Genomic DNA, 27,400 nt, shown 5'->3' with positions numbered 1-27,400 from the left:
CAGTACTTCAGCGCTGAAATACAGAAGCCTATCCAGTCTGGATTAAATTTATCGTTGAGTTTAGTTTTAGTCGTAGTTAAGTTTATAGCTACACCAACATATCTCTCCTCTTCATTCCCCCACAAAAGAAGGGAAGCTCCAATGTATCAGAATAGCCTGGCTTCCTTTTTGTATGACTTTCCTGTCATAAAATCCAGCAGGGAAATCAGAACAAGTTACAACTGCTCCGGGCGTGGCCGACATTCGCACCGAACAATGACAATTTGGGGGGATTAGTATCAACAATTGTACCCAACAAGGAGGCCTTGTGTTATTAACCACAAAGTTGCGAGCAAGGACACACATGGTAGAGCTACCGCAGGGTTTGCACATGTACATGGAGTAACTAACTATTTTTGATGTATGCATTTTACCTAAATGCATAGGATGCAGGGGTTTTTTTTCCTTTCATTTGCACGTATGGGTTTACAAACCCCTTCCTCTTTTTGACTCATGCTGCGAAGGCTGACCGCATTGTAGGTTTCGAGCGTATGTTGCTTGTGCATGGATAGCAAGTGGCATGATGCACACAAGTCATTGCACAAGAACTCAGACACAGGCTTGTGATCATCTCTTGTCATGATTTAGAGTTGAAATATGACTTATTTTCTTCTTAAATGAGTTGCTCAATTGCTCTGCACAACATCAGCACATCTACAAATGTATAACCAAATTAAGAACTGCATTGTAAATACAATAGCCCCCCTCCTCCGTTTTATGCATTCATGTAAAGATTTGATCCACTCGTGAACATTTACGCCATAATTTATATTTTATTTCTATAATTATACTGTTAGGGAATGTATTTATTTATTATTTAAATACATAATTGCATTACTAATTTCAATAAAACTAATTTTATGTATTACAGTATTATGTATTTAAAAATAATTATTGTTTTTTTTGAACATATTTTTTGGTAATACTGGGAGACAAAAAAGCAAAATAAGCAAGACAATTTTATTGGTCATACTGTATATGCACGAAAGCCTTATACAAGAATTGAAGGCCGAAACCGTTTGGAACCTTTTTGTGTTTCATTGACTGCATTTCATATGCTGCCTTGTTATATAGGCCCTTGTGCAGAGAACAGGCAAGTCAAAATATTATTTCAACATATTACTAAAATGTGTGACTAGAATATTGCCCTAGCGTGACTCTAGATAAGGTTTACTCGAATATTATTGCTTGTCAATTTCTCCTTTTTTATGTCACATTTTTGACTCGGCAAACCCTGTGCAATCATTGGAAGCCTTTGCTCTTGATAAGTGGTTGGTTGTTGCATGTGTACTTTGACCACAGACGAGAGCGCTGTAATGCCATCTGCTGGATAAATTACAATGACAGAAATAAATCGACGCAAGTCATACAACTTTTTTTTTCCTGCATTGTTGTTTAACAACAAATGCGGACTTGGTGATCCACGAGGATGTTCTATTACTTTGACCTTAAATGTGAACGTTATCATGGCAAAATGTGATATCGTTCGCGTTACAACGTGACAATGGTATGCCAGCAACACGCTTCCCCCCAAAAAAACTTTAGTAGTAAAGCATTGATTTTTTTCCAAAACAAAGCAAATCAAAAAAAAATTCCAGGTTCATTTATTCTGAATTTAGCTCGAATTGGGATCCAGATGTGCACTGCGCGGCATGTCCACTGGGTGACGCCGCCAAGCCAGGCATGCTTGACTCGCTTTTGTGTGGGTGGCGACCTCCAAAACAACAACGAGCATCTGTCTCGTTGCTCCGGCTGCTGTAAACCAGTGCCGAAAAATTAAACACCTAATTTCTCTGCTTGTGGCCTTGTCACTAACAGGACGAGGTAGCCGGAGAACGTGCTACGTCGCCCTTCATCAATAATGTCCGTTCCGGATTGACTGCGCATCTGGAGTCGGACTGAGGCTGCGCTCACGAGCCACCTAGCGTATAGCCGTATTGTTGTTAGCAATCTGCTAGCCGACCGGGCAGCTTTCCATCTCTCCGTAACAACTACGATCTAACGACTGGCTATTTTATCTTGGGGGGCAAAGGGAGAGAGAGACAAAAGATGTAAATGGCTCCGGGGCCGGAGAGACGGGAACTGGTACGTACTGTATGTTGGCACAATGTAATGAAACAGATGCTACGTAGCTAACTAGCGAGCTAACGGGCCATGGCTGGTTAACGGTGCAGCATCGCTTTGGAACATTGTTTTATGTTAGTCTCACAACCCTCTGTGTATATACGGTATTTTTCTGCACTAGACACTCAAAACAAGAACTACCTAGTCTCGGTGATTTATTTATGTTTTAAATTGTCTAAATCCCGCGGCGAATTCTTGAAACAAATCATGCGTTTTAAGAGGCTGTTTCCCCCGGAGAAGTCCTTTTTGTCGAGAAAACTGGCAGGTTTTTGAGCCTGTTTGTATCCGTGGTGTAGATAGTTGAACGAAGATATATCATTCATAGTCAATGGATAATACCTTTTTTGTAACAATTTGGTGATATTGCGGAACAGGAGTTGGGAATCACTTATGTACACGGATTGAAATCAATTTTCGGATTCATATTCATCTCATTTTCTTCCCCCAATCACACAGACAGCAACAGGGATGGCCTCCACCCTGCCCGTCTGTTTCCTCCTGGTGCTTGTGCTGCTGGCCTGGTGGCCCACGTGCCAGGCGGGTGACTGCAAAGGTCACCGGCAGGTGTTGAGGGGGCCGCCGGGCTACGTGACAGACGGACCGGGGAACTACTCAGTTAATGGCAACTGCGAGTGGCTCATCAAAGGTTTGTACTCCAGCTTTATCACTTTTCACACAGTGGCAACTTATTGTATCAACCTAATGGAAATTACAAATTTTCTTTTCCCCTTCACCTTTTCGCCCTTCAAGCACCGAGCAGCAGCTATCGCATTGTGCTGAACTTCACCTTCATGGACACAGAGTGCACTTACGACTACCTGTTTGTGTATGACGGAGACTCATACCAAAGCCCCTTGTTGGCTAGTCTGAGTGGCAACACCCTGCCGCAGCCCATCGAGGCCACGTCCGGGAAGGTCCTTGTTTATTTTCTCTAATTTTTTTTAACCTGTTGCATATAGATCCTAAACTTCTCGCTTCCTGTTTTTCTAGATGCTGCTTCATCTCTTCAGCGACGCCAACTACAACCTGCTAGGCTTCAACGCCACCTACACCTTCTCTGTGTGCCCCGGAGCGTGTGGCGGCCACGGGCGCTGCGACCCGTCCACACACAAGTGCCACTGCCAACAGGGCTGGGGCGCGGCATCTTGCACTACTCCCCTGTGCTCCCACACCTGCTCGGCACATGGCCATTGTGACAAGGTGAGGTTTGCAATTTACAATTTCTCGGGGTACTCCAGTTTCCTCCCACATTCCAAAAACATGCATGGCAGGCTGATTGAACACACACACCTAGGTGTGGGTGTGAGCATGGTTGTTCGTCTCTGTGTGCCCTGCGATTGGCTGGCAACCAGTTCAGGGTGTCCCCCGCCTACCGCCCGAAGACAGCTGGATTAGGCTCCAGAACCCCCCGCGACCCTTGTGAGGATAAAGTGGATCAGTAAATGGATGGATTGTTGCCTATAGTTGCCACATAATGGTGGCAAATCAACATCCAGAGGGGGGAACAAAAGTAAAAAACAAAACTTACTGTCGTGTTCTTTTGTGGAAATAAATAAATGAATACGGCTTTATTAAGGTGTTACTCCCCAGCTTTACACAGCGCGAGAAATCACTGGGGGTTGTTGTCATTTTTTTTTGCATCAGAAGGGAGAGCGTTGCCTGTGTCACGCCGGCTTCCTGGGTCACAGTTGCCAGCTCAGTCTCCATGACGACAACGGGGCGGGACAGTGGTGGCGCATTAAAGAGGGAGACCCCTACATGTCGCCCAGGACAGGTTCCGCTGGCGTGTACCTGTCCTCCACTGGAGCCATGTACGTGTTTGGAGGTGAGAATAGAATTTGCGTCAACTTTTCTGCTTTACATATTTAGGTGTTGTTTTAAAGCAACAGTGTGATTGTTTTAATTTATTGTCTTTAAAAAAAAAATCCAGGATTTGACCTCAACAGAGCGCTTGGTGACTTGAACAAATACAACTTCACATCTAACCAGTGGGAAAGCAGGTCTTATGGTCACTCACCTGTAAGTACTGTAAAGGAGAAGTGTACTTTTTTTTGCCTTGCCAAAATACCCCAAGGATCAAAAATGTCAGTACTCATTTTTTGTCTCACCTAAATTATCCAGTTTTTAGGATGGTGCAGCACCACTTTGAGAACTAGAAATTAACCAAGAATAATGTTTCTTTTTTTTAATGATTCCGTTTTGCCTTATTTCATTTTTTTTAATCACTTCACAAGTCAACTTGTACATTTTAATATGAAGTTGTTTGGCCCTGAATAGTTGAAAGACCATCCATTGTAACACTAACCAAAATGGCGGCAGACTGAAAAGGAAACGTTACTATTCATATTTTAATGGCATTTTCCCTGCCAACAGTTGGCGCGGCATTCCCACACCGCTGTGGAGTGGGCAGGAAACATGGTGATCTTTGGTGGGGAGCTGGCCAACGGCTCCTTGGCCAGCGACGTTTGGATGTACCGGGCCCTGCAGGACGACTGGCAGCAGCTTGGCTTTCCCAACACTGGCGGCGCCCCCAATTTGGCCAATCACGCCGCGGCCGTAGTAGACAGTTACCTCTATGTGTTTGGAGGTGGGTTTTTAAACACGGCGTGACTCTCCCCGTGTTTTGCAAGTGGCTACCTTCCACCCCCAGAAGAAATAAATCGGCAATATAGCATGGCAGCGCTAAGTGAAAATTCAGTACACAAAGAGCTTTCAAACAAGATTGCACTTCACTGCCCTTTACGCTTGTTATATCCCAGGTCGCACCGAGGACGACATGTTTTCCTCCTCTTTATATCGGTTCAGCCTGCGGGGCTCTGGTCGGTGGGAGATCGTCCAGCCCACCGGGGGGAAGCCCCCGGCCACCGCTGGCCACTCCATGGTGTTCCACAGCCCTTCCAGGACACTACTGGTCTACGGGGGTCACCGGCCAACCACCGCCAGGTAGGCACACCCTAAATGAAAAAGGGAAAGATGTCATATTCAGGTTGAAACATGCTCGATTTTATTTATTTTTTTAACTTCCCATTTTGTAACACCTAGTGGTGCCGGCTAATGCAAGAAGCTAACATAGCATCCTAGCGCTCCACTCAGGGCTGTTTTTTTTTTCCCCCTTCAAGAAAATCTGGTGAGCACTGGGCATTGACCGGTATCAGATTGATGTGGTATGATCACCTTGAGCAAAATATGGTATTGAAAGTAACGATCTAAAATATATGACTTTGTCTGCTTTGTGAGTGAACGTCAGTCCCGACATGACCTGATGTTAGCTATGCTCGTTAGCACCGTTGTCTGCCTGGTTAGTAGCAAGCGGCTAACGTAGCAGTCTACATCCCCTCTCAGTGCTCCTTCTTGTCAAACAGCACCAACTGATGAGACAATGTAATTTCCTAGATTTAGCGTGCGGGTGAACAACACTGACGCATTCCATGTCGACCAACGCTTTTGGACGGCGTTCCGCTCCCGCTACCCGGCGACCGGCCCCCGAGAGAGAGCCTTCCACTCAGCCACTGTCATTGGAAACTACATGGTGGTCTACGGTGAGTCAGAATAACGACGTGGGCCCCAGCTGACAAACCTTCCCTGTACTGAATTGACGTTTATTGTGGATTTGGCTCCCGTTCCCTATAAGGTGGAAATGTCCATATCCACTACCAAGAAGAGAAGTGCTACGACGAAGAGATCTTCTTTTACCATTTGGGCTGTCACCAGTGGGTGTTAGCAGGAGAGAAATGGTCACTCAGTGAGTTGCTCTTCTGATCGTTTTGCTTCTTGTCTCTCTCGCCGGTTTAGCCTAGATTGTATCGTCGTGCGTTTCGGCAGGCGGTGAAGCTGTCAAGGGGCGCTATTCCCACGTCGCTGCGGTGATGGAGGGACGAGTGCTGCTGGTTGCCGGCGGTTACAACGGCGTCACCCGCGGAGACCTTGTGGCTTTCAAAGTCCCTCTGTTTGTCAGTAGCAGCGAAGGTGACAGGGTGAGAGAAAACTCTCTTTCACGTGCATCAAAAATCGCATTGGAGTCACCAAAGACAAGATCTGATATGCTTCCGTATTTGGAAATTTCCTGTGTCACCCATTTCAGTTCTGTGGCATTGATATCAGCTACCAAGATAAAACAATTCAGATTTGAAGACAAGTATAAAGTTGGCTTCTGATGGTACCTCCAAAGGTAGAAAATCGCAATGTCAACTTTGAAAAAGTTTGATAAATCCTGTCTTATGAAGACAGTATAAAACGTCTTATACCGGAGACAAATTCCTTGTGTGTTCTACATACTTGGCCAATAAAGATGATTCTGATTCTGATTCTGGAAGAACTTTGGAAGGGGGAAAATTCCTGGGTCGTCTTCACCCCAACATTTCATGTCAGTGCCTTTTTAATTGAGCGGCAGCCTGGAAAAAGGTGGATAAATTCCAGTGTGAAATATAAAGGAAGCTTTTGATACGACGACCTTCAAGTTGGAAGCGAGGCTGTCGTGTCATCTATGTTGATCAATATTCTATTTGTGTCAATCCGCGTTTCCCGGCTAGGACGCCATTTGCGCTGAGGCCCTGGATGAAAGCATGTGTCTGAAGAATCCGGAATGCAGTTGGTGTGAAGGGCGCTGTCGAGAGTATGAGCCCACTAATCAGGTAATGCTGGAAGCACACACAAAATGGATCATCAGGATTACCGCGGCAACTCTTCTCCACTTTCCTTTTTCCACTCCCAGTGCGGCAGCACAGGCTGCCTGGGCCTGGCGCGCTTCCTGTCCGACTGTCAGTCCTGCCTGGTATTCAGCGGCACGCCGGCCTCCCTGGCCAGGGCGCCCGGCGAATTCGGCTGGTGTGTTCAGAACGAGTCCTGCCTGCCCATGTTAGGTGAGAGCCAGGGAGGGAGGACGGAGGGGGCGGCGGCGGCGCTCCGAGGGTTGCGCAGCACACTGACGGAAATATGTTGGGAGGGACTCGATTTGGGTCGGGCGCTTGTCAGAGATGAAACGTTTTGCATTGGGGTGTTTCCTCAGTGTCAAGGAAGGGCTCCTCAAAGAGAGGAAGAATTCTTTGAAGATTGCACAAAACGGATATTTGCTGTCTCTATAGTCACGAGCTCGATGTCTCCTCTCACACTCCTGTGCTCATAGAAATCAAGCGGTAATGCTTCATGTGGTTCGCTAAAAAATAAATATACCGTACTGTATTTATTTTTTTTTTTTTACATATTTACAAAAAAGATTGTTGTTTTTACATTCTGTTGCTAAGGTAATAATGCCGCGGCTAACGACTTATTCAGATCATTGTAGTCATTCTTTGACGACTTGCATTCTATATTTCTTTTTTTCGTGGTTCGATTAAAGTTGCTTCAGACATTTGCTAATAACAACAATGGCGACGACCTCGTATGTATTCAAATAAATGTGGCAGACCAGTGGGTCGTAGGTCCACCTCAAATGTTTTTCACAACCCATAGCTACTGGTAGACATCTATAAATGTAGGGGAACAAATAATTTCCCCTCCATCCTGTGTAATCCCACACCCTTAATTTTATTTTATTTTTTTTAAAGCAAAACATTTAGACTGTGTGCCATGAAAGTCACAAATTGCTGCAATATTTGGGTTGACTTTGAAGGATGTTAATGGTTCTGCTGTTATTTTCTGAATATTTTTGTCACTCCGTTATATATCTGAAGATACGCTGATTGTGAATTTCACTAACAGAGGAGAGTGAAATGAGAGCTTCATTGGATGTTTATTTTTTCGTGAAGCAGTTGACCACCGGTGTTTTCTTTCACTCTCTCTAATACGGCATGTCGTGAGGGGCGGGCATCATCCTTGACACTGAGAAACATCAAACACTTGGCTCAACTGCGCCCAGCTGAAATAGTAGCGGTCACTCAAAGAAAACTTGACCGGCCTCTTCCATCTCTCTGGTGCGCGTCGCCGGTGTTTCACCACTCTCTGACTCGCGTCCGGCAACCACCACGACGGCCGATCAGGCTCACCGCAGTATTGTTGAGATCTCACGAGGTCAGATTGTGTTTCTCCGTGTTGCTGACCTCTCCCTCTCGATCTCGCAGAGCCAAGTGCGTGCCGTGTGGACCAGATCTCAGGGGCGTACGGCTGGTGGGGGGAGCGTACCCTTTTCCTAACCTCCCTCCACTCCTGTCGCACCGAGAACTATGTCCCGGGACTGCACCTGCTCACCTTCCAGCACCCCCGCAACGACTCCCAGCCTGACAAGGTACGGAGTCCCCGTCTCAAAAGAGTTGTGCTTGTAACTCCTCTCCCCCTTTACTTACCGTATCCGTCCTTCCTTCCTCCAATGTCGTTAACTCAGACGAGATTTACACTGCATGTCTCGGTGTTCTCTTGCCGTTTGGCACCTTGTTTTGACATCTACATGTGTCTTCTTATGTCCCATCTGCGATATAATGTTCAATCCAACTTTTCAGAGACCTGATGACACGAAAGTTATCATTTTATAGGAATGGAATCCTATTTAAGCTAAATACAGCGAAGCTCTGCTATTGGCCGGGATAGCGACCGAGCACTACCAAAGGAAATGAATGGATAAAGTTAAAATAGTGTTTCTCATTCATTTATATGACATCATTTACATAAAAAGATAATCACAACAGACGTTTAAAAAAACAAAATGCCTTTATTAGGCACTCAAGCAGTGAGTGTTAATCAATTTAGGCGAGGACGTCATTGTCTGAGCACAAGCTGTCAAAATGACGGCTATGGTAAGTATAATAGTTTCACAGTCTTGGGGTTCAAGTGTTAGTTACAACCAACAGAACAAGAACAAAAAACTAAACACGGATAAAAGTTGATAAATTCATGAAAATGAAGTGAAAACCAGACAAAATGTCGGCCTTTGTTGCAGACAGGTTGTGTACACGAAGTATACTAACAACTACATGAGTGTCTATGTCAGGCAGTGACAACAATCATAAGTAATAAAAATATAAATCCGTTTTTGGAGGGTTTGCCACGAATTTTTATCCACCTGTATTATCCGTGCATCGTTTCTTCACTGATTTGTCACCACACAACCATGTGGTATAAATCTTGCACTCTTGGCATTCTAACACTTAACCCCCCCTTTTCTCTGTTTATCTTCTAATCCTCTCATAGCTATTACTTTTTAAAGGAGACATATTATGTTCCCAATTTAAAGCAGTGCCCAGTGTCTTTATGACATGTCTGGGTTTTAGACTAGCGAGACCCAGTCAGTCGTCCACAAAACCATACAAAATACAGTATCTAAATGATACGTGCATTGTGTTTTATAACAATACTTAACTATATTTATCATTTCATACGAAGCTGTCGACTATATTGCAAAGCTTGCAGTCTCTGCCCAGATGTATGTGGGCGATGTGCGTACCGTACCGGGTTCATTCAAGTGAATGGGTGAAACTTTGCCTTTCGATGGATCCCCACGCTTGTCCCCCGTCCTCTTTCTGCAGCATCCCGCCTCATCCATGACTCTGTCTATTCAAGTACTGTAGCGGCTGTCGGAACAGCTGAAGCCAGCAAGGCTGACTGCTATTTTCATATTCTCTGAGCCGCACGGATATACTTGTATGATGACTGTGTCGCCTTGTTTAGGTGGACATTTTGCTGCTCCACAGAGCATTAAGAGTCCAGCGACGCAGCAGACGGGCTAGTCATAAGTCCTAAATTGAGAGCTTGTAAGAAAAGATGGTAAAACCCTGCGATTATTAGTCGCTTTCAAGTTTCAAATGCTGCTGCAGAGTGATAACAACGACTTCAGCATCCCCCCCCCCCCCACAAAATCAAATTAGAACAGTATGTTTACGCTTAACTGTTCTCTTGATTTTTACTTGATACTACTTGTGACTGTTTCTTGTAAATAGCCAATTTTCACCCAGTCGAGCTTCGATGTCATGGGCTGAGAAACTCAGTGAAGGCGTTATTATATATACTGTATGACAGTTCCTTCGTAGAGACACATTTTCAGAAATAGACAGCGAACAAAATACTTGCCAGACATCCAACCTCTGGTCGACAAGCAATTAAAAAGTCAAATTTCCATAGTATGTCCCCTTTAAGGTATTCCAGTGGTGTAGAGAATAGTGCCTCTGTTGATGTGTGTCCACATGCCCCACCCCGTCCTCCACTGTGCCCCGCCACCCTCCCTACTGTTGTCAGGTGTCCATCCTGCGCAGCACCACCATCATCCTCAGCCCGACCACCGAGATGGACGTGGCCCTGCAGTTCAGGGGCTTCATCCACCCTCTTTGGGGCACGCCAACGGGCCCTCCCGCCGAGACCGTCTCCATGTGGGCTCGCATCCAGAGGCTCCATTTTGAGGCTCAGGTGGCAACGGGTCCCAACTCCAGCCAACTAGTGAGCAAAATGGGGCACGTCGTGACAATTGAATACTGGGTTTGGTAGCAGCAGTCTTCCTGTTTTATTTTGTCTCCCAGAGATATTCTCAATTTCTGAAAACAAATGATGCAATAATAGAACATCATGGAACATTTGTGGAAAGAAAGTAAGACAATGATAAAGCCATACAATAGACAATAGAAATTGAAATATCACAAAAATGAAGTTGAAATGTAGCAAGCGTTAAAATGTCTTTTCAAGAGAAAAACGGCATCATTTTTCAAAAATACTGCTGTAATACGGAGAGAATCCTGGGAAGAAATGCGCTAAATGTTTGTTGGCTTTTCCTACCGTTTCCTCTGAAGATTTACGATCTTTTATTTCATGATGAGCCAGCTCAAATGCTCTCTTAGGCCCTAACTTGCTTCCCACTGGGCAAATAGACACCGCCATTGTTTTGTGTCCGCGCAGGAGGTGGTAGGTCGTTGGGCGGCTCAGCAGGAGAAAGAGCTGAAGCTGCTGTCTCGCCCTGATGGGAGTAAGCTGTTCTCCAACCTGACCAGAGGCAACCATTACCTGGTTCAGGCCGAGGGCTACCTGAACAATTCCGGTTCAGGGCAGACCAGTGAGATGGCCCTCATCTGGAACAGAACTCTGCCGGGAGGGAGCGTGAGTATTGCTTGCCTTTCTGTTCGTCTCTGTAACGGCAACTTCATCTTATCTTCTCTCCTCTTGGACTGCAGGAAATCTCCTTCCTGTTCCTGGAACCCTATCGTTCAGGTTCCTGTTCAGGCTACATGTCCTGTTTGGCCTGTCTGTCGGACCAATCTTGCGGCTGGTGCCCGTCGCTTTCCCGCTGCCTGCTTCGGGGCCCTGAACCGGAGCCTTGCCCTGAGGTGGAGCTGGGAGGAGGAATGGGCGAGATGGCTCAGCGCCATCTGCTGCTGGCACCCCAGCACTGCACACTGTGCGAAGAGTACAGAGACTGCTCAACTTGTACTCGGGTATGCATTCATGGTGCCACAAGATTTTGCACCCATAAATTTGTGAAGATACAATACATGTCACGAAAAAAAACAGGAATGGCATGATTTTGCATGAAAAATAAATTGTGCAAAATTGAGAATGCAGTCCAACTATATCATTTTATGAGAATAAAGGGGATCGTTTACTTGTAGAAATGGAGAATCGCACATGACTAAAGTTGTAATGTTACGAGAATAAATGCAGTGAAGGCGCAAAAAGCAAACTGCGAGGGACAACTGTACTGCCAGAATAAAGAGGGAAGATTGCAAAAATAAAGTCAACATTGTTCAGTCATTAAAAGGGACTAAAATTTATGAAATGACGACAAATAATTGATAATTTTGTCAGAGTAAAGCCATAATTTCAAGAGGCAAAAATTCTACATTTTTAGAAAACAAAGTTTTAATATTACTTACACTTAACGGGTAGTTTTTGGAGAGTAAACTCATAATATTTCCAGAAAAACAATGAAATATGTTGTTAGGTTGTGGCCCAAATACTTTTTTGCATTTTAAAACTTGAAAAAGAGTCCACACACCTATAGGATTTTGTTTTTGAATCAGTCAACTAAGATGAAAGTGTTTTCAATGCAAAGCAGGGCTAGGCGATCTGGATCATATTTAGAGCTTCCCCTTTTCAAAGGTGACTTTGTCCTCCCGCAGGACCTTTACTGCGAGTGGCAGATCAACTCCAGCAAGAAAGGAGACTACCAGTGCAGCAGGAGAGGCCGCTTGGAGGGCTCCATCCGCCACCCCTCAGGCTGTCCCAGAGTCTGCAACCAGTGAGATGACAATGATAATACTATAGATGAATTAGTAGCACTGTCTTACGGCTTGCTCGATTGGTGTTCATCTTTGCTCCACCAAGGCGCAAGACATGTTCCGAGTGCCTTTCCAACTCCAGCCAGTGTGCTTGGTGTGAATCTGCCCAAGCCTGCTTCTATTTCGCCGCCTACCTCACTAAGTACCCTTACGGAGAGTGCAGGGACTGGTATGACAGGTAGCCATCACGCGACACTTCTCAAGCACCTCGAAATTGTGTTCAGGATCTTAATTTTGCCATTTCCTGACTTGCCAGTGTGCATTCGGTTCCGCAATGCAAGCACTGTTCCGCTTTAAACACTTGCACCGACTGCCTGCGAACGTTCCAGTGCGGCTGGTGTGGCGACTACAACAACCCTACCATTGGAAAGTAAGTCGAGTTGACGGCAAAGGGGACGTCATGTCATACTGTGATTGTTTTACGCTGCCATTTTATATATTTATTCATTTTTTTTAGATGTTCGAGAGGCGATTGGGCTGGAATGGACGACCCCTCTGTGTTTAACTGCAGCGTGGCCGTCACTGAAGCCCGAGCCGCAAAGTCAGTCCCAGCTCACGCACCATCAAACGAGGACATGCGCTGTAGAAAAGAAATCAGATAATTTGATTGATGATTTTCTGGGGGGGGGGGGTTTCCTTCTAGCCCTGAACCGCAGACTTCTGCCCCGCCTCGTCCTCTGGACATGGACATGGAGCTGGAGCTGGAGCACATGGAAGGCGAAGAGCAAGATGCCGTGTGGTCTTACCCCACTTGCCCAGATGTAGAAGAATGCCGCCTGGGCCTCCACAGCTGCCACCCCTTCGCCACCTGCATCAACACCCCCACCTCTTACGAATGCCACTGTGAACGAGGCTACACGGGGGACGGCACTTTGCATTGCAACCAGACGTAAGGGTTATGCATTTTGTCACCATTTAAAACAGTTTTCAGGGTTCATGATGGCTTTCGAACAAACTTTTGTCAGTGGACCAACGACAAAAGCACTTTTGAACGTCCTCTGTGTTTTAAGGGACCAGCCCAAAGCGAGTTCCCATCAAGACATTGAAAGCATTTGTAATCGTGTAGGCAGCCCTTCAAACACTGCACTACAGAGCACATGGAGTCTTTCCCCGTGAATCAGGATCACTATTCGCAATTTTGCCAATTTACAGACGTTACTAGCACCCCAAAAAAAAAAAAAAATCCAACCTATTTGCTGTTGTTGTGCTCTGGCTGTTCGTGGCGCAGCTTCGTCCGTAAACACTGCACAGTGAGAACACTCGAGGGACCTAATTATTTTCATACAAGCCATTTGAAAGTTCATTTTTCCACAACGCGGCCTCTGAAAAGATGTTTCAACTGAAACCTCCTTAACCCGCAGCTGCTACAATGAGTGCAGAGAGGGCCAGTGCAGCGGCAGCCCGCGCTTCGAGTGTGAATGCTCACTGGGTTGGACATCTGATCCTGCCACTCTGGTTCTGAGCGGCGTCGAGTGTGATGTGGACTGCGGCTGCAACTTTCACTCCACCTGTATCACCGCGCCAGGGATATGCGATGAATGCCAAGGTGGAACCTCAAAAAAAAGATGATTTTATTTCCTTCGGGTACGACACAACTGATTTTCCTTCGGCTTCTCTTTTGAGACTGGACCACAGGGCCCCACTGTGAGCACTGTCGCCCAGGCAGCTTCGGCTCGGCCATGGCCGGCGGCGGTGGATGCCTCCAGTGTGAGTGTAATGGCCACGGCGACCCGCTGCGAGGATACTGCCACAACCAGACGGGCCAGTGCTACTGCACACATAACACCCAGGGCCTGCACTGTGAGTCCTGCCTCCCTGGTTACTACGGTGACCCCAGGTAAATGCTCATTCTACACATTTTGTGAATGTAGGGTTTTTATCGCGGAGGATACATTCCAAACCCACCCACAAAAGGCCCAATATTAAGAGACCATTCAAAAAAATAAAATAATGTCACCGCTCTCGCACGTCTTTGACACATTTAAAAGTATTACAACACAAATTGCAAGCGTTTCTTTGCCTCTGTTTCAAATCTGCATTTCTCGAACATCATAAACACAGGAGCACATATGAGATGGTCTATGCTGACGTGTTTTCTCCCTCCTTTAGGAATAATGGCACTTGCTACCGCCAGTGCCAGGGACGCTCGGTGCTGCTCTCCTCCACCTCCTCGTCCCCTGGCGTACCGCTCTCCTCATCCCTGGGCTGGCGGAGTGGCACTGAAGGCAATGGTGGACTCTCCCATTGCCTTTGGGTCCTGTCGGTGACGGAGAGCCTGGCGCCCTGTCTCCCCAGGCAGCTGTGTCCGCCTGTTGCCCTCACGCTGCACCCCGACTCCCATACCCACTGTAAAGTGAGTCAGCTCGGCTGCTTTTGTGGGAACGCTCTGTTGTGTTGACATAGTTCAAAAGCATCAAAACCACATTTACACAGTACAGGGGAACCACAAGAAATGTAACTTTGTCTGACTTGATTGCAATTGAGTTGTATTGTTAATTGGTCACGTTCATGTTGGCGACAGTTTTGAAATGTATTTTACTCTGTTTCTCACATCACGAAAATTTGCCATTAGAACATTGGCGGCGAAGACTTTTTATATCCGTTATAAATACACTCATGTATTTCTTTTGCAGAGCTCATACGTATATGTGTTTGATGGCCTTCCCCGTTTCCTGGATAACGGCGTCGTACATTCAGACCATAACTTGATCGGCGCATTTTGCGGCACCACAAGGACGCAGCCGATCACCGTCGAGGCCACTTCAGGTACCCTGCCCCCACGCGTACTCCTCATTGAAAACCAGCCGAACAGATAACGCGACCCTCGTCTCCATGCGCCATTTCCCGCCCGCCAGGTGTGATCTCTGTCTACTTCGAGGCCAACGTGTCGTCAAACAAACCCCAAGGCTTCAATGCATCCTTCTGGGTGCGGCGGTGTCGCCACAGCGCCGACGAGAGCGATGACGGGTCGCCCGTGTGTCCGGGCGGCGCGCAGTGCCAAGGCGGGCTTTGCCAGTGCCCCCCGGGATACGGTGGCCCCCACTGCGACCGCCCCGTTTGTCCCCAAGATTGTGGGCTTGCAGAGGGACGAGGCACTTGTAATATAGTAAGTGGCGTGATCATAAATTCAAATTAATTGCAGTTGCTGACGGTGTGATTTGGTTGCATTGATTGACAAATGTTTTACTGTCACCTTTGCTTCTGTCAGACTCTGGGAGTGTGTGTGTGCTCAGAGAACTGGGCTGGCTCTGACTGCGCTGTCCCCCGAGACTCCAACAGCCTGATCTGGGAGACGCTACTGGACACGCAATTGACAGTGGTACACCATGAATACAACAATGCGATAAACGCTCAATGCCATGTAGCACCACGCATTTAGACACGCTTTTTTTCCCACCCAACAGAATCAGGCCCACAGGTTCCTCCACAGGATGGGCCACTCCCTGGTTTCTGGACCTCACGGCAATCTTTGGATGTATGGCGGACTCTCTCTTTCAGAGGGCATTCTCGGAAATATTTACAGGTAACTAACAGTCACATCAGCGATATTGTTGCTCAAGTAATAATATCAAGTCATAATAATACTTTGTACCATATTTCCCCTAATATTGGTTACCGCTCTCGAAAGAAGCAAACGCTCTATCTTCACTTGCGTGATCACGGCTTTCCATCTCGTTTTAGATATTCCGTGTTAGAGCGCCGTTGGACTCAAATGTTGACGAGTTCGGCAGACGAGGGTTCCACCCCGGCGCCTCGTTATCATCACGCCGCCGCCCTGCTGAGCAGCCACGAAATGGGAACCAGTCACAGCTGCATGCTGGTAGTGGGCGGAGTCACTCAGCACTCTGTTGCCATGGACACTTGGAGTCTCAACCTCAGCAGTTTGGTCTGGAGAGAGCACAAGGTAGAGAAACGGGCTTCTCATGTGGAATCTGCGATATTTATACCTCAAGCTGATTACTCTTTGCCCTACTCTGAACCCTTTACACTCTGGCAGAGCTCAGCGTTGCCTTCGGTGGCGGGCCACACGCTGACAGTGCGTCGGGACAACTCGGTGCTCCTGATTGGCGGTTACTCTCCAGAAAACGGCTTCAACCACCACCTGCTTGAGTTCAGCCCTCACACGGGAAACTGGACAATCGTAGCACACACCGGCACGCCGCCGACGGGCTTATATGGCCACTCGGCCGTTTACCACGAGCAGACGGACGCTGTCTATGTGTTTGGGGGTTATCGTTTCCATGTGGAGGCTGTGGAGCCATCGGGAGAGCTTTACAGCTTGTACTACCCCAACTTCACCTGGTCACTCCTGGTACCCTCGCAGGGTAACAAGGTAAGGAGAGCTACTTTCTAAATGTCAAATTGCAAGCAATTTGCCCGTCATGATTGTTTTTTTTTTTTTTTTTTTTTTTTTACAATTTATAACACTTCCCAGGTATTTCAATATCTGGTGATTGCAATCATTTGTATTCTTCCACGAAAGCATGTGGATTCCTAGTGTTGAATCAAAAAATAAGAACAAACTTTCAAACTGCTTTTATTTTGGAAAACTACTTTTTTTCAACTTCTTGGTGTAAAATTTCTGACATGTCCCGGACCCAACCAGTAACTGAATCATAATCAATTCCTGGAAAAAAAGTTTTAATCGATTAGAATAAAATATTTTAAATTTAAAATGACCATTATATATAGCCACAGTATGAATAAACTATAATTCACGTGTATTAGGCAAAGTTCACAAATTGTGACTTGACAATTTGTCAAAATTCAGGATGGCTTGCTCGCAAACATTTTCAGAGAGAGATAGAGAGAGAGAGAATAAATAACTAAAGATTTTCTTTGTTGTTTGGGTTGGCAGCTACCGCAGAGAGTCAACGTACACCAATTCTACTTTTTTGAAACTATTATCTATTTCTGACATTCCACTTGTTTTTTGCAGCCCATCTCCCGTTTCTTCCACGCCGCAGCCCTGATGAAAGACACCATGGTCATCGTGGGGGGACAGACAGAAGCGGAGGATTATAGCAACTCGGTGTTCTTGTACCAGATCAACTGCAACACCTGGATCCAACCAGGTAGTCCATCTCATCTCTCCGCACCTTCCTCAGCTGCGCTCTCTTGTCCTCACGTGGCATCCGTATCTCTCAGACTCTGCCATTGGCGACTCGGTCAATCGCTCTGTGTCTCTTGCCATGACGAGCTGGGGCGGCAGCCTCTTCTTATCGGGGGGCTTCAACGGGGTCACCTTGGGACGACTCCTAAACCTAACGGTGCCCGCCGACCCCTGTGCAGTGATGGCCACGCCGGAGACCTGCAACACCACCACCGGCAGCTGTGTTTGGTGCCGAGGGGCCTGCGCATCTTCCGATAGTGCTGAACGGTAACACATGAGCGCTTGGTTGAACTTATTTTCATCAACAGTGGAACTTCCAAAGTTGCTCAATGATGCCGGCCAAACTTCAGTCGGCTCCGTCTATCTCACCTTAAGAAGGACCAGTGTTCCACTGTATTGTCTTAAAACTGTGGTCATATTTTCACTTTTAGACTACAGCCGTTCGTCTTTGAAGGATGGACTTGTTTTGTCAATATTGAGCTTTTATTCTCCCCCCCCCCCCCCCCCTCCGAATAGAATGGGCTGTTTCACTGGCCAGTCGCCCTGTTCGCCAACCCCGCGCCAGCCAGATCAGTGCCGCAGACTTAAGACCTGCAGCGAATGCCTGGCCCGTCATCCCAAGACATTCTCGGGTCCATCGCAGGTTGTTCCCGCCGTGGATCATAACGCCACCGGACATGACTCCTCTGTGTTAAATCTTTGCGTTCCGGTTTTCCAGCCTGCTTTCCAATGCAAGTGGTGCACCAACTGCCCCGAGGGGGCTTGCATCAGCAGCTCGGTGAGCTGCACATCCGAGCACGACTGTCGCATCAACCAGCGAGAGATCTTCCTTTCCAGCAACTGCACGGAAACCAGCTGCGAGGCTTCCGACTGCCCCAAGTGCACGGCGTCGGGCAAATGCATGTGGACCCGCCAGTTCAAACGCACAGGTCGCGGCAATAGTCTTATCATAATCAGGGCCCGGTAATATGGTCCCCGATTTTTTGGGGGGGTCACAATATGCAGATTTCCAATTTAAATATAATTATATGCATGAAAATGATTCTGCCCACGTTGTTTGTTTCTTCGTGAAAATTAAACCCATTACGAGTCTTTTTTTTTTTTTTTTTCTCTCTCTCTGACTGTGGACACAATTCATCCAAATATAATTAATTGTCCGAAACGGCACTCACTGCGATGACCTCTTTTCACCAGGCGAGACACGGCGTATCCTGAGCGTCAACCCCACGTATGACTGGACCTGCTTCAGCTACGCCCTCCTCAACGTCTCGCCCATGCAGGTGGAATCCTCACCGCCGCTGCCATGCCCTCCGCCCTGCCACACCCTCCTCAACTGTACCCTCTGTCTGGGCTCCAGAGGCTCTGACGGCGGCTGGCAACACTGTGTGTGGAGCATGGCCCTGCAACAGGTAAGGCGGACCCATTGAACAAGCACTAAAAGTGAGAATAATACCAAGCCCCCTTTACATCCCTTGCAAAAATAAAATAAAAAATCTCTTTACGCCTTTCCACTGTTCTGTATAAACGGCACAGGCACTGGATGGGGTGACTCAGTTTTACATTTTTCTCTCAGAGGTAATATCAAAAACCCCTTTTTGGTCCATCAAAAAAAGGGCTGTCCGACCAAAGTCCTTGAGGGCCCTTGTCCAGCACGTTTTCGATGTCTTCGTCCTCCAACACCTGATTAAAATGATCAGCTCATCAGCAAAATCTGAGAAGCCCGATAACAATCCTAATTATTTGAATGAGTTGTGTTGGAGGAGAGACGCATCCAAAACATGCTAGATTGGGGCCCTTGAGGACCGGCGTTGGGCAGCCGTGCTGTAAAATGTGCCGTTTCTCCAAATTTTTTCCATCTTCCATCTGTTACTACTAGAGAGAGACATAACGGAGTCATTGATGCCAAAAAGGGCAATACTTCGTATTAACCACTAATCCAAAGGCGGCTACCCCTGATATGACTCGTTTCTGATGCCGCCTCTGCAGTGCATGAGTCCATCGTTTGTGCCGTTGCGATGTGAAGCGGGCCAGTGCGGTCGCCTTCTCTCCGGCGGGGACTCCTGCTCTCCGCAGTGCTCCCAGCTCACCCAGTGCTCCCAGTGTATTGCCAGGCCCCAGTGCGGCTGGTGCGCCACGCGGGGGGGAAACGGAGCGGGATACTGCCTTCAAGGAGGACTTGAAGGTGACAACCCTTCATTTGGGATGGGCTCTTCCCAAATGTTTTCGGCCAAGTTTGAACCAGTGTACTGGTTTGTCCTCACAGGAGTCAATGAGGGTGTGTGTCCTCTGCGGAACAGCAGCTGGTCCTTCCTGCACTGTCCACCGGAGGATGAGTGCGCAAACGGCCATCACCACTGCAACAGCACCCAGGACTGCCATGACCTCTCTCAAGGATACGACTGCACTTGTAAACAAGGCTACCTACTCGGCAGGTGAGCTCACTGGTCACCTGTTTAATAAAGTCGGCGCAAGCACTTGAATGCGGCACTCCTGAAGTTGCACATTTACAGATGACTCCAAAATGTTGTGGAAAAAAAGAGGCCTCTAGAGTTGCTCTAAATGGTGAACTTGCAAGACGTCGTGCGATATGTTGACACTTTGACCCTCACGTGTGGTAAAAAGATTTATTCTGAGCCTAGGTTTGGCGTTTTCTTGAGCTTTTGCTTGCAAAATACTCCAGTGATGAATTAACGACGCACTCTTGTTGGATTGATTATTTTTAGTCATCATACATTCGCTTATGCCTGACATGATAACTTGATTATGCTTGCAAAGAAGAACGCTTATGCTTGCAATCATTAATTGACTATGCCTGCAATGAAGAACGCTTCTGCTTTTAGTAAAGATACATTCTTTATTATGTACTCACATTTTATCCATTATATACTCACTTGTATAATCAAGAATGCTTGGTGCACCGTGTGGAAGTTTAGGGACGCAACCACCTTTCAGAGGACGTGGTTGGGAAGAGATAAGTGTTTAGACTAAACAGTGAGCAAGGGTGAACAGTGAATGGAGCCATTGACACCAGCTGCAACGTGATGTTTTTGTGACACATGTACGTAATTTGCACTCACATACACACACATAGTCAAACAAGTTCAGTGTGTGTTCAACAGCCCCCACCCTTTAGGTTGGACACACCTATGTAGTAGCTTTCCCAATAAATGAGGAGGTGAAGGGGTTTTGGGGTTACGTGAGGAGAACTGAAACCGAACGCTTCTCCTCGTTCCCTCCTGGTACCAGAATTGAGTCTCCTGTCTCCTCCTTGTGTTTTATTCCTGAGTGTCAAATTGGACCAACCTGACACTCTAGTCGCCTCATTTATGAGGCAGGTGTCAACTCATTGCAAGTTAAGAGCTGTATAGCACGTACCTTTTACAGTACCCAACTCATGCCACCCCTTTGACAATTTCAAATAAGCAATGGAATGAATGTGCCACTTTTCAGAAACTAAAACTGTTAGCAAACGCATCACTGTGCATCCCCCTCAAAAATCTCAAAACATCTCTGCTCACTGCACCATGTTCAAATCGAGGTGAGACTAGCGCATTCAATTTCGTTTTCCTTTCATCTTGTGTCTAGCCTAAGTGGTCAGTGTGAGCCGGTGTGCGCTCAGGGCTGCGTGAACGGGACGTGCGTGTCGCCCGGCGTGTGCCGTTGTCACTTTGGCTTCGTGGGGGACAACTGCTCCTCCCAGTGCAGCTGCAACAAACACAGCAATTGCGCCAGCGTCGCCAAGCCCGACGTTTGCCTCGAATGCCACAACAACACCATCGTAAGTGGTCAGGATTTGCACAGCGCGCACTCGCTGGTTGTTTTTACGCTTTCGCCTTCCTCTGATTGCAGGGCAAGCATTGCGAGAAGTGCAAGCCGCTGTTCGTGGGCTCGGCCAAAGGCGGCGGCACCTGTCGGCCGTGCCGGGAGTTCTGCCGGGGCAACAGCGCTTTGTGTCTGTCCCGTGATGAGCACAAGAAGGCCCAAGAGAACCCGCGCCGCTTTCCCCTGGAGTCCAACAGCGTGAGTAGCGAGCGTCATCGCCAGAGGTGGGGCACTTGGGTCGGAATGAAGTTGACACTTTGAAGACTTGGCTAAAACTCATGAAAAACTCGACTTGTACTTGTATTCATGATACTTGACTTGGTTTTGAACGACATGACTTGACCAGGTTTGCCTCTTCACACGTATTTAGTTTACACGACAGTTTGCCATTTGTTAACCCGCCAATGCGCTATGATGCTGAGTCCATTTAATGATTGATGCAATTTTTTTACTTGTCCTCCATTATTCACAGAAAAACCCACCCTGACCCTTAAGTTTTTGATATAATCTAGACAAAGAGAATGGTAACATGCAAAGTTTGGAACTGAAAGATAAGAGAGACAATAGCTATGATATTTTGACTTCATCCTCCACTTTACCCCCCCCCCCCCCCCCCCCCCCCCCCAAAAAAACAAGTAAGCTACTTTGTCTTCACAACTGCCTGGTCAAACATTCACAGAAGTCTGTTATTGAGTACATTTTATTTTTACTGCATTCTCTATCAACCTTCGTTTAATAATAATTGTAAAAATGCTTTTTCAAAGCTTAGTGTTGAAGTAATAGACAATGCAGACTTCCCTCTTCAACAGATCCACAACTGGGTGCCCGAGGGTCCCACCGAGGAGAATGCGGTGTGCGTGAGCTGCCAGAACAACAGCGTTGGCGACAAGTGCGAGAGCTGCCTCAGCGGCTACTTCCTGCTGCAGGGGAAGTGTGAGAAGTGAGTGGCCGCCATTGGGATTGGGATTGACACTCGTTGAGCGAGGCGACTGGCAATACAGTGCGTCCTCGACGTTACTGACATACAACTTCAGTCAAATACACTGAGCACATCACGCAGAAGCTACCGTTGACAATTGCTAACAACAACGAGTACTCCGGAGAGCTGGAGCGCATTGAAAACTCCAGTGAGTCGCATAGATATGCAGTACACAGAAAGACAATAAAAGACAAAGAGAAAAAAAAAATGTCCTCCTAATTCCAGGTGTCAGTGTAATGGCCACGCAGACACGTGTAATGAGCACGATGGCACGGGTTGTCCGTGCCAGAACAACACCGAGACCTCCTCCTGTCTCAGTAGCCCTCAGAGCGACCGCAAAGACTGCTACAGACAACAGGTATGGACGAGAGTTTTGTTTTTTTAAACTGACCCCACACCACAGGATAATCGCTCTTACTAATCTTTTCGCGACATCCTGAATTGAACCTTTACTTTACTCGGAGGTGGGGGGGGGGGCACTTGGGCTGAAAATGAGACCAGTTTTCAATATGTGTGTATTGTGCTTAAGATGCTGGAGTTTGCTGATGAACTTTGTAAAACTGCCTCCAGTGCGCCAAGTGCAAAGACTCCTTCAACGGCACACCGGTGAACGGACGCCAGTGCTACCGGCAATTCAACGTGGACACCGAGTGCTGCTTTGACCCCACGTCGCAGACCAACTGCTTCCACGACCCGGCCATCCGCAACTTGCCGCGGGGCCGCACGGTCTACTTCGCCGCCCAACCCAAGTTCACCAACGTTGACATCCGGGTCACCATCGACGTGACCTTCGGAGAGGTGGAGGTGTACGTGTCCAACTCCCACGACACCTTCATCGTGGACGTGGACCGCCGCTCGGGCGTCCATGCCATCAAGATCGAGGAAGAGTCGCGAGGGACTACGGCGGCGGGGGTGGACAAGGACTCGCCGCCATCGCCGATCAAGTTGTTTCCCAATGCCTCGTCGGGCGTTGGGGGAGGCGTCATCGCCAACAATCCCCTGCAGCTGCAGGCGAAGCCGCCGGGCTCGGAGAGGGAGATTCGTGAGGAACGTGCCGAGGGCCTTATTTCATACATCACCGTTTGGAAACCGCAGACTGTTCTGATCGTCCGAAGCGTTCGGGACCGGGTGGTCATCACCTTCCCGCACGAAGTGCACTCGCTCAAGTCCAGCCGCTTCTACATCGCCCTCCGAGGGGTGGGAACGGCGGCCAACCAGGGCGAATCCCAAGGCCTGCTCTTCCTGCGCCAGGACCAAGCCCACATCGACCTGTTTGTCTTCTTTTCCGTCTTTTTCTCCTGCTTTTTCCTCTTCCTGTCTGTCTGCGTGCTCCTGTGGAAGGTCAAGCAGTTCCTGGACTTCCGGCGGGAACAGCGAAGACACATCCAGGAGATGACGAAGATGGCGTCGCGCCCCTTCGCCAAGCTCACCATCTACCTGGAGCCGGATGAGCCGCAGCTCATTTATCTGCCGTCGAGCGGCGGGGGCGGCATGTCGGTCGCCCACACCCGCTCCGCCAAGCTCGGAGGGGTTATGGTGGGCCAGAGGGGCCGCACCGGGGCCGTGTCCTACAAACAGGAGCTCGGCTCGGGACCCGCCGGGCACCACCAGCACCATCTGGCCCCGGGCGGGGGCAACAACGGCCAGCATCTGCCTCTGCACTACCTGAACACCCACCACTACGCCGGCACCACAGCCGGCAACCAAGCCTCGCTGCAGCACCACCCGTCCACCTACAGCGGCTACCAGCACTTCTGCCGCTCCGACCCCTTTCTCTCGCAGCTCATGGGCTTCTCCTACTCCTCCTTCAAGGTGGGGCCCATCACCCTGGAGCCCACCGACGACGGCATGGCTGGGGTGGCCACCGTCCTCTTCCAGCTCCCCGGTGGGGTCTTGGCTCCCAATCGGGCCTGCTTGGGCTCGGCGCTGGTGACGTTGCGGCAGAACCTACAGGAGTACTGCGGCCACGGCAACGGAGGCGGCCACCCAGGGGCGGGCGGCGCCCGCAAGGGACTTATCGGTCATCAGCACCTGACCACTATGGCCATGTAGGGACGTGGGCCATTACGGAGCGTTGGGAAAAGAATTGCCGTCGTTGCCTCATATAGTGGCTAACCGTGCGGTAAATTAGCGGTTAGCCAATCGCACTCCTGCCGCAGTCATGAGATTGGGGTTGGACTCTACGTTTGAGCTTCTTTCTCCCTAATCTTGCCTGGGTTGTCTCATTGTCCTCCGGCTTCCTGCCACATTCCAAAACATGCATGTTGGCTGAAGAGTCCATACGTGAAAAGGAGCATTTGACTTTTTGCCGTCGCAGAAGTGGTTAGCAGATCTGCCTCCCTGTCGGCAGATCTTGGTCTGAATCGATGTTGGAATATCTGCTGTGTGGACGCGCTTACGTAGCTTTTCCGTGCGTACGCTGACTTCATCCCACATTCCCATTCTCGACGAAGTCTGACAGTTCTCCATTGTCCAAAAATGTATGCTACATGCTATATTAATAGCATAGAAATAGCACAAACTATGAACACAAAACATATAATTTCAAAGTTAACTGACAACGTTACCCTTAAAAATGAATAGTTTACATATCAATTGATTTCAAACAAACAAAAAATAGGAGGTGGAGATAGACATGTACATGCAGCAAAGAATCTTGCATCGACGAACATCCCAGTCTAACCTTAGCTGCACCCCATCACTCGGCGTACCTCCTCGATACGACTTACTCGCTTCCTAAGAGCCAAGGCTGTGGCGCCATCTTGTGGCATCTTAGTGTTGTAGCTCAAGCACAATAACCATGAATAGGTGAATATGGGAATAACAAACCGCCAATAGACATGGGTTCATATTTATTCAATGTTCATCATATTTTCAAACACTACACTAGCTAACACGTTGAATGCGCCTGTCGGGAGGATGAACATGACAAGTATCCCTACAAACAGGAATATTGTAATCTTAAATATCAAAATTGCGCAATATCCAGCCACAGATAAGCGTTTTGTGTGCCCTCTCCAGAATTAGTCACATAACACATTTTTCCCCCCTCTATGTCATGTTGTTGTAAAATATGACGTTTTGACGTGACGTTTCGGGGCCACTACGTGAAGGAGTGCTGTCAATTCATGGGGCGGAGGGACGGGGGGTCATCCACGAAAGTCCAATCGAAAGCATTATCGTCACCTGTGGTGAGCAAATAGAACACATGTACATACACTGTATATCGCTTTGTTATGAAGTGTCCTCGATGACGGAGGGTGACCAAGCCGCCCGTGCTTTTTCGAATGCACTAATAAGACACCGCGTCGCTGTTGTTCACGAGAGGTGCCAAGTCAGACTTTGGACATGGAATTGGTACCTCCGAAAAGTGACAATCAAAGTTACAGTTGAGGGGTTTGATTTTTACAAATGGAAAACACTTTTTTTAAATGGGTCAATATGCTTTCATATTTGTTTTGTTTTTTTTGTATTTGGCCCACCTGCTCTGTTATATTGTTTTTCGAGCACATTTGCCTTGACTGCTTGCCTTGTCTGTGGCTAACTCACACGCGTGAGGAACCTATTTCAGTTTACAGAAGTCCTCTGAGGGGCCATACAAAGTTTATTTGGGAGGCGCAGGGTTGTCAATTATGCAATTCAGTATTATCAGCATTTGAGGTTTTTTTTTTTTATGTAATAGGTATTTATTATCATCCTTGCGACAATTGAATCCCCTTTCTGAGCCTCAACGTGCAAACACAAACAATTGGCATGTATCAAGGTGAAAATGTTTATTTTAGGGGTCCCGGAGACGTCTCCCAAACTCACTTAAGAGCGCCACTTGAGAAGTTAAGGATAAAAAAATAAAAAAAATTGTCCTCGACATCACTTTCACAGATCAACACCAAATTTTGTGCACAGGTCTATGGCAGGCCCCAATCAGAAGCAGGGATCCTGACATTGGTTCCCCGCCCCTGCTCGAAACATATGCGTCAATGGAAGTGTGTGGAGTTCTGTAACGACACTAATACATGAAATTGTTTGTTTTGTAAAAAGAAAAAAAAACCCTCTGTTTTTTGACGCTGGTGATAATGCTAGATGCGCATATTGTTCTCGAAAATGAAAGACATTTGAGCCTTTGCGTGCTTGTAGTATTTTGTGAAATATCTGTTTGGCTGGTTTTGCTGGACTGCTTTTATTTGGGGCGACCCGCCTCGCACAAATGATTGTATTAGCAATCGTAGCTGCCGTCGAAAAAGATACTGTACAACAAACAGAATGGAGTTTTGCTCGTACAATGAAAATTCTCCTCAAGGCTTCTCTTGTAGAGATATTAAGTGACAGGATTATCATTAGAGGTGAGGATGAATGACTCCCCACTCCAGTGGGCGTGGTTTTTAAAAATTTCATTTCTTTAATTTTACACTGCACAGAGGCAACAATTCCCGTTAAACTCGTTCACCCAGCCTCATCCATTGATGACACAATTTGGAATGGTGCTACATGTAAACTCCTGCTACATTCAAGTTCCGTTGAATACTGTCTCTATTTATAACCCCGCCCTCACAGATAAACATTAATTCATTTTTTCCTCCCAATGGTTTATTTTATTATTATTTTGTGAACATGCTTTATATTTGTACATAAGGATTGTGTTTGTTTTTGAAAGAAGGGAACAGTGTTGTACAAAACATTGCATTATGATTATCTGTCCTCTGTGATGTGAAATAAAAATCTGTGAAATAATTGTGATGTTTTTGCACACTCGATACACAATCTAAGCCAAAATAAATGTGTATTCTGCATTTGAAACATCCTGATCAGAATGTTGATCCTCTGCAACACAACAAGGGCCATGGGCCGGTAGTTGGGGACATATTGCCAATAACGATATACCACATTTTAAAAAGTGTAAAAAAAAAAAAACAGCACACTTTTTATTGTCTACAGTTGAACATAACCTGCTTTTATTAAGGTATATTTATTTTTAGAAATTGAAATGTTACAATTATAGATTCAAACACACATTTCACGCATTTAGTATTTTAGTTTGTAATACATATTAAATTAGATACATGTAATTAATATAGATTTACGTACTGTTTCTTGTGTATAGTACAGTGCATATTAAATTATTCCTTGTAATCATAATCA

General features: G+C 47.2%; 1 protein-coding gene across 1 annotated transcript; it reads left to right on the top strand.

Annotated features, from left to right (window-relative positions):
* The first annotated feature begins 1,753 nt into the window (after nucleotides 1-1,753).
* megf8 (multiple EGF-like-domains 8) lies at nucleotides 1,754-26,992 on the top strand. Its single transcript, XM_086113370.1, has 43 exons — nucleotides 1,754-2,124; nucleotides 2,620-2,809; nucleotides 2,914-3,077; nucleotides 3,154-3,363; nucleotides 3,808-3,988; nucleotides 4,094-4,182; nucleotides 4,537-4,750; nucleotides 4,923-5,106; nucleotides 5,557-5,702; nucleotides 5,795-5,905; nucleotides 5,986-6,137; nucleotides 6,693-6,794; nucleotides 6,875-7,022; nucleotides 8,220-8,383; nucleotides 10,324-10,521; nucleotides 10,975-11,172; nucleotides 11,247-11,507; nucleotides 12,192-12,310; nucleotides 12,397-12,528; nucleotides 12,607-12,720; nucleotides 12,808-12,891; nucleotides 12,994-13,239; nucleotides 13,712-13,896; nucleotides 13,974-14,187; nucleotides 14,460-14,703; nucleotides 14,984-15,116; nucleotides 15,206-15,456; nucleotides 15,559-15,669; nucleotides 15,755-15,873; nucleotides 16,032-16,254; nucleotides 16,348-16,683; nucleotides 17,290-17,425; nucleotides 17,499-17,730; nucleotides 17,980-18,106; nucleotides 18,182-18,392; nucleotides 18,658-18,872; nucleotides 19,450-19,645; nucleotides 19,727-19,895; nucleotides 21,049-21,241; nucleotides 21,313-21,483; nucleotides 22,095-22,225; nucleotides 22,490-22,622; nucleotides 22,835-26,992. The coding sequence occupies exons 1-43, from the start codon at nucleotides 2,095-2,097 to the stop codon at nucleotides 24,314-24,316; spliced, it is 8,649 nt and encodes a 2,882-aa protein (XP_085969496.1). The 5' UTR covers nucleotides 1,754-2,094; the 3' UTR covers nucleotides 24,317-26,992.
* Nucleotides 26,993-27,400: the final 408 nt, after the last annotated feature.

This window comes from Hippocampus guttulatus, chromosome 6 (assembly GCF_054856545.1).
Source record: "Hippocampus guttulatus isolate MCC_2025c chromosome 6, RoL_Hgut_1.0, whole genome shotgun sequence".
Taxonomy (NCBI): Eukaryota; Metazoa; Chordata; class Actinopteri; order Syngnathiformes; family Syngnathidae; genus Hippocampus; species Hippocampus guttulatus.
The sequence above is the reverse complement of the archived record's forward strand: the minus strand, read 5'-3'. Positions and strand labels throughout refer to the sequence as shown.